Raw genomic sequence first — 7,672 nt, 5'->3', positions numbered from 1 at the left:
TTGGGTTCTACGACAACGCAATTTAAAACCGTTGTCGTTGTTATTATTATTTTTTTTAAAAAAAATTACACATATATATACATTATAATAATAACCTACACTACACGTACACTCAACAAAAATAATAACCACACGCAGAAGCGGCACAGTAGCGATGGAAAGAAAGAAACCCAATCCCTAGCCCTAACCCTAACCCGTCGCCCCTTCAACCCGGCTCTTCTCCGGTGCCCAAGACGCCGATCGATCGCCGGAATCTAGTCGCCTGGCCTCCTTTCAGCTAGCCCAAGCCTTAGCAACTCAAATCGCGACTTCAATCTCAATTTTACAGCTTAGAATTTCACTACAGTCGCGACCCTCACTTTGTAAGTTTTGTTTCTTTGTTCTCTAGCTTCGTTCTCTTGTTTCGTGGTCTTTTAGTAGATGCTAAGTTTATGTTTACTGTGTTTTGGGCTTTTGTGTGCCGATTTGTGATTTGCAGCCTAAGCAAATCCACGAGATCAAGGATTTCCTTCTCACCGCAAGAAGGAAGGACGCACGTGCTGTTAAAATTAAGAAAAGCAAGGGTACGGTGAAGTTCAAAGTTCGGTGCTCCAAGTAACTTTATACACTCTCTGTGTTTGATGCTGAGAAGGCGGAAAAGTTGAAGCAATCCCTCCCACCCGGTATGCCTTTGTTTATGTGTTTTTTTATTGCCAATTTAAATTGTTACTATTATGATTTCTTGTATGTTTTTAGAGTAGTTCATGTTCTTGTGCACGGTTTGCATTATTCTGGATTCTGGGAATTCCAATGTTTCCAAAAATGGAAAGTTGCTGAAAGATGATGGGAATACGGTATGATTTAGGCCCTTGGGTGGCCCATTGTTCCTCATTTTGAACCATCACCATGCTTCTGCTCAACAGTTCCTCGAAATAATTTTCAGTGATATCAAAATTTGATAAGTTGGGCAAACCTTTTGTTTCTTTTTTTAATGGACGTAGCATCTGGATTTGATTACTCTCGACTCCTTTTTATGATAATCTGCAAGAAATTCAAACGTTTCTTTCTTTTATAATTTATTCTCCCACGCCCTGCCACTCGGCCCCATTTCACCCTTCATTATTGCAATTTGCACTCCACCCTTTATTTTCTTGTAAAGTGCTAATGTGAATTATACAATATATGGGTCCAGTGCTTAATTCATCCCCATATTTTCCCCCCCTACATCTCTGTTACAGAGAGGCCCATTATTCTGCTATGTAACAGTCCCTATCTTGCTTTTGATAGATTGCTTCAGGGCTTGTTCCAGGGACTGAAATCAGCTGGTAGCTTCCAAGGACACATAGGTTTGTCTTAATAATATTTTGATGAAAATAGACTCAAATCGAGAAAGAAACTATTGTTTTATATGTTCCATTACTTCAATTTAATAATGACTGAAACTGATAAAGGCAGACATCACCGTGTAAGTTTTGTTTCTTTGTTCTCTAGCTTCGTTCTCATGTTTCGTGGTTTTTTAGTAGATGCTAAGTCTAGGTTTACTGTTTTTTGTGCTTTTGGTGAATGGGTTGAAAATTTTCAGTGGGATGTTTGCTTCAGTGGGCCTCAATGTTTTGAGGTGGATTGTGCTTTCCAAGAAAAAATAGAGTGGCAGAGGTGTATGTTTTTAAAATGCAAGATCTCGTACATAACACCCAAATTTGGAAAATACAAAGGTTCCCATTGGGGCTCTGCTCTATTTATTCTTAGCATATGGTTATATCTTGTACTTTTTTGTTATTGTTTTATTTAATCCTTTTAAATTTGTTTTTGTTCATTATTGTGATGCTGAATTTAGATTTTGTTCCATTAAATCTCTTTTTTCCCCTGTAGGGGGAAGTCCAATCTTCTAAGGTAACTAGTAGCAGTGGCACGCATCATTCAAGTTCTGATGATAATGCTCGACAACTATTAGCGGAACAACTTCCTAAAGATTCCTCTGAGATTGATGCTTTCAGGTTTTAATACCTTCATGGTTAATATGATATGTGGTTTTAATACCTTCATGGTTAATATGATATGTGGTTTTGGCACTGCACTCGATATATGCTACTGCTCCTATTTGCTTCTTTAGTTCTTCGCCCTGTAAACAAGAACCTCAAATTCCGAATTTAAAAGCCAAGATAATCAACCTTGCTGCAGTAAGTTATAGTTCATATCAAATTTTGGGAGTAATTAATCTAAACATTGGCATGTCTCATTAGATCTAGCTTGTTTAATTTAAGGTTAAGTTGTCGCTACCACGAGTGCAAAATCTATCCAATCCTCTGAATAATCAACAATGTTGGTATAAATTTTATAATGACAACTTAGCTTGAGGTAGAGTTCTCATATGCACCTGTTGGGTGGAAATAGTGAATGCTCCGGGATAGTAATTTTTGAACTGCTTGTCCTCTCTCAAATCTGGAATATCATGAACTCAACCAATCACATTTCAAATTTATTCTCTAGGTCATATGTTGATTTTCAATTGATGATAAAATCAGGCTCTTATAATTTGTCACAAGTTCGTGTAGGGTTGCACAGCCACATTCAACAGTAAATTGGAATTCATTACACTTCGGCATCAACATAAACCGAATGATTATTATCTTGCTGTAGCACCAAAAATGGACAAATACGTAGGAGACTTCAAGCAAGCAGTTCAATGACATTGAAAGTATGATTTAAAATAATTAAACTGTGACTTGAGAAACTCCATCAATGAGAACAATTTGCAAGTTCATGATTCAAAAAGGTAACAACATTCCGTAATATAGCAACTAGCAAGAGACACGTTGTTGATGAAAAAACAAAATGGTGTAATGGAAAGACATTGCACAAACATATGCATATTTCATATAACCGAACCATAAAGTGTAGCATTGCATTACGCATATCAAAATTCATTTGATTTTCAAATACTTACTAGTGTAGTTTGCTACTTAACTCGTCATACTGATCTCTTAAGAAATTTTACATAATAGACTATAAATTATCTATAAAAAAAATAAAAAAAATTAAAGTTGGATGAAAGGATTTGCAACATATGCCAAACGTAAGTTTGTGATATACTGATATTATGCATGAATGTTGTGAGCAGCAAATAGGTAATGCAATCTAAATCTCTAATATATCGATGTTCTTTTAAACATCCAATTAATCTGTCGAGCCTTCATTTCAAAGTGTGGCCTTCCTTCTCCTTTGGTCTACATGGATATCTTCATTTTGGATTCTCTGTCTAGGCAAGTTTTATCTCGTAAATTATCTTGTGTTCCTCTTTTTTGTCTTGTGCCTTGTTCATTAATTAGTTTTTTCCGTATATCTTGTTGTTGTTTCAGTTTTTAATGTTTGTTATTTAAGTGTAATGGTTGCTATTTATTTTTCAGAAAGCTGCTAAATGGTCGGAGAGAAAAGAGGCTGTTACTGAATTGACCAAACTTGCATCCACAAAACTGATTGCTCCCGGAGATTTTTCAGAAGTTTGCCTAACATTAAAAAAGGTTGGTACCCCACTTTGTTCAAGTATTTTTCTGCAATTTTTTTCAGACTTGTGGTGGGTTTTCTGAACCTTCTATTTTTGTTATTTTTTTTTTAAAATTTTAAGATTAAAATCTCTTGCAAAGTCTAACTTCAAGAGTTTGTGAAGTTACCATTTAAAATACCATTTCTTGACATTAAAAAATAGGAAAAAAAAAAAGAGTTTGCTAGGGAAAAAAGTTTGAAAGATACCATTTCTGGACATTAAAAAAACAATAATTTTCTTCATTTCTTATTTCTGATTTTTGGAAGTATGACCATCAAATTTGTTGCTTACTTGTAAAATTCATTTTTTTTGGGTGATTTTTATCATTTATACCTTCTTTAACCTTACCATGCTTTTAGAGTTCTTTGCATCATTTTTTAATCAGTTCTTTGACTCATTAGCTATTAAAAAGATGGACAAAGAGTGGATGTCAAAAAATAGGTTATCACATGAATATGAGGTTGGGGTAGAGTCTTTCTTGAAGTTTGCAATGCGAAACGCTACCGATCCGAATGAAATAGCTTGCCCATGTTCAAGATGTGGTAATCTGAAGCTGAAAGATGTTGACACTATAAGAGCACATTTGTGTTGTAATGGTATAGATTTAACATATCATAAATGGATTTGGCATGGGGAAAGATCTACGATCGACAACTCAATGAATTACAGTGATCAAGTAGGGCGAGATGAACAAAAAACTTTTGCTGAGGACCCTTTTGATATGGTACATGCAGCATACGACAGTTATGCTGAAAATCCAAACCAATTCCATAAGCTACTTGAAGATGCCGAGAAACCTTTGTTTCCTGGATGTACAAAATTTACAAAGTTATCAGCACTTGTGAAATTGTATAACTTGAAGGCAAAATATAGTTGGAGTGATAAAAGTTTCACAGACTTACTTAGTTTGTTCGGAGAAATGCTTCCAGATGACAATGAATTGCCTTCATCTTTGTATGATGCAAAGAAAAGCTTGTGTGCATTAGGGATGAATTATGTGAAAATTCATGCTTGTCCGAATGATTGTATCTTATACCGGAAGGAGTACGAGGGTTTTTCCAATTGCCCTATTTGTAGGATGTCAAGGTGGAAGTTGGGTAAAAATTCTACGATAAATGAAGGAGTTCCTGCAAAGGTCCTTTGGTACTTCCCACCTATTCCAAGATTTCAAAGATTGTTTCGGAACAAGGAGATATGCAAGGAGTTAACTTGGCATGCTGATAAAAGAATTCGTGATGGACACTTGCGTCATCCGGCCGATGCGCCCGCTTGGAAAGTAGTTGATCACAAGTGGCCAGATTTTGCTGCTGAACCTAGAAATCTTAGATTGGCCTTATCAGCAGATGGGATCAATCCTCATCGTTTAATGAGTTCTGCATATAGTTGTTGGCCAGTTGTGATGATAACTTACAATCTTCCTCCATGGTTGTGTATGAAGAGAAAGTTTATGATGCTCACTTTGTTGATTTCTGGTCCTAAACAGCCGGGAAATGATATTGACGTTTACCTAGCACCTTTGATTGATGACTTAAAAAAATTATGGGATATAGGTGTTGAGGCATATGATGCATGTCGAGAAGAAAGTTTCTCACTTAGAGCTGTCTTACTATGGACAATCAATGATTTTCCTGCATATGGGAACTTGTCAGGTTGTGTTGTGAAAGGATATCATGCATGTCCTGTTTGTGGGGAAGAAACATGTTCTACAAGGTTGAAGCATAGTAAAAAAATGTCATACACAGGCCACAGAAGATTTCTTCCTCCAAGTCATCCTTATCGAAGGCAGAAAAAAGCATTTAATGGGAACCAAGAGTTAAACCCCGCACCGAAACCATTAACTGGGCATGAAATTTTAGATAGAGTTGAAAGAATTAATTATCGCCCGGGAAAAGTGAGTGGGAAGTGTCAGATGCAGCATGGTGATAAAAAATCTTGCTGGAAAAAGAAATCTATATTCTTTGAGCTTGAGTATTGGAAACATCTACATGTTCGGCATGTTCTTGATGTGATGCACATTGAAAAAAATGTTTGTGAAAGTTTGGTCGGTACGTTACTTGACATTCCTGGAAAATCAAAGGACGGGGTAGCAGCAAGACTAGATCTTGTGGAGATGAATTTGAGGGCTGATTTGGCACCAAAGATGGGGGAGAAGAGAACTTTTTTACCAGCAGCATGTTATAATCTAAGTAAGGCTGAGAAAAGAAAACTTTGCAATTCTTTGTCTGAAACAAAGGTCCCTACAGGTTATTCATCCAATGTTAAAAATCTTGTGTCGATGAAAGACTTGAAACTTGTTGGCCTTAAATCACACGACTATCACACTTTGATGCAACAATTGCTTCCAGTCGCCATCCGTGGTGTCTTGCCTAAACATGTTAGAGATGCTATCACTCGGTTTTGTGGCTTCTTCAATGTGTTATGTAATAAAGTGATAAATGTCTCAGAGTTGGATGCTCTGCAAAGAGAGATTGTGACAGTATTGTGTTTGCTTGAAAAATATTTTCCCCCATCCTTTTTTGATATAATGATTCATTTAACTGTTCATCTTGTTCGGGAGGTCAAATTGTGTGGACCGGTTTGGTATAGGCAGATGTACCCATTTGAAAGATTCATGAAGACCTTGAAAGACTATGTGCGAAATCGCAATCGTCCTGAAGGGTGTATAGCCGAATGTTATATTGCTGAAGAGGCTGTGGAATTTTGCTCGGATTACATGTCTAATGTGCATACAATTGGGATCCCGTCAAGACATCGGCAAATACAACTTACTAAGCCTCTGTCTGGTTCAGTATTGCACTCCACTTGTCATGATGAGTTGAATCAAGCACATCGTTATGTATTGGAAAATGATGTTGACGTCGATCCTTATATCGAGTAATTTCTCTTAACTATTAATATTTTTTTCACTTTACTTACATTCTATTGGATAACTTATCAGTAATTGTTCCATTAGGAAACACATGGAATTTTTGAAGGAAACGTTTCCTCATAAAGCTAAGTCCAAAAAGTGGTTACAAGATGAGCATAACCGGACTTTTATTCACTGGTTACGTGATCGTGTGAGTGCAGTTGGCAATTCCACCTGTCAAATATCCGAAAGATTGAAGTGGATAGCGCGTGGACCTAACAATCAAGTGTTAAAGTACTCTAGTTATTTGATTAACGGAGTTACTTATCATACAAAAGAGCGTGATAATACACGAACAGTTCAAAATTCTGGGGTAAGTTTAGTCGCAAAGACAATGCAAGTTGCTAGTGCGAAGGACAAAAATCCAATTGTGTCAGACATGATTTTTTATGGAGTTATTCAAGAAATATGGGAACTCGATTATCACAAATTTCAAGTTCCAATGTTTAAATGCAATTGGGTTGAGAATAATAACGGTATTAAAGTTGATGATCTTGGTTTCACGTTGGTAAACCTCAACAGAATTGGATTCAAGTCCGACTCTTTTATCTTGGGCAGTCAAGCAAAGCAGGCATTTTACATTGAAGATCCTAAAGATCCTACATGGCATGTTGTTCTTTCCACTCCTACTAAGGATTACATTGAATACATGAATTGTGATGAGTTGGAAAATGAGTCAATCCACTACCAGTGTTCTACAAGAGGGTTTGTATCAATGAAATCATTGGATGATGACGGAACAGATGAGAATGAACCACCGTGCATCCGTGAAGATTGTGATGGGACTTGGGTTGAAAATAATTAAATGTAATATTTTGTTTATAATACCAATGTTTTTTTTGTCTTTTAGATGTTGCTATATATATATATATATATATATATATATATATACACTACTCTGCCTTTATGTTTAATATTTAATGTCCCAAATCGAAATTTTATTATATTGCGTATCTATGGTCCCCTTCATAAATCTTTATCTTATTGTTAATTGCTTAGGACATAAAATGCGTAGAGATTTGAATAACCCAATTCACCATTGTCTTATAATTTCATATGTGAATAAATGATTATCAGCAGCGTCACCAATATTCATGCCTAACAAGTTGTCTATTTTTTTTTTTTCAGGTATTGGGTCATTGAGGAGCTTGATAAGGTTTCGGCTGTCAATAATCTCGTCATTTCTTTGATGACACTATGGCAGCTCGTGGAAAGCTTCCTATAGGGTATCAAGTTGATGA

General features: G+C 36.1%; 1 protein-coding gene across 1 annotated transcript; it reads left to right on the top strand.

Annotated features, from left to right (window-relative positions):
• The first annotated feature begins 743 nt into the window (after positions 1 to 743).
• Positions 744 to 7,236, top strand: LOC140862789 (uncharacterized). The gene is made up of 6 exons (XM_073265824.1): positions 744 to 833; positions 1,852 to 1,976; positions 2,093 to 2,159; positions 3,387 to 3,500; positions 3,909 to 6,397; positions 6,477 to 7,236. The coding sequence occupies exons 1-6, from the start codon at positions 744 to 746 to the stop codon at positions 7,234 to 7,236; spliced, it is 3,645 nt and encodes a 1,214-aa protein (XP_073121925.1).
• Positions 7,237 to 7,672: the final 436 nt, after the last annotated feature.

The sequence above is a fragment of the Henckelia pumila genome, chromosome 4 (assembly GCF_033568475.1).
Source record: "Henckelia pumila isolate YLH828 chromosome 4, ASM3356847v2, whole genome shotgun sequence".
NCBI classification, from domain to species: Eukaryota; Viridiplantae; Streptophyta; class Magnoliopsida; order Lamiales; family Gesneriaceae; genus Henckelia; species Henckelia pumila.
The sequence above is the reverse complement of the archived record's forward strand: the minus strand, read 5'-3'. Positions and strand labels throughout refer to the sequence as shown.

What these genes read in the sequence shown, in the direction of transcription:
- LOC140862789 (XM_073265824.1), top strand. Translation starts at nt 744, where the DNA reads ATGTTCTTGTGCACGGTTTGCATTATTCTGGATTCTGGGAATTCCAAT. An exon ending in TCTGAGATTGATGCTTTCAG is followed by an intron (nt 1,977 to 2,092) that starts GTTTTAATACCT and finishes TTGCTTCTTTAG; the next exon opens with TTCTTCGCCCTGTAAACAAG. An exon ending in TTTGCCTAACATTAAAAAAG is followed by an intron (nt 3,501 to 3,908) that starts GTTGGTACCCCA and finishes TTTTTTAATCAG; the next exon opens with TTCTTTGACTCATTAGCTAT.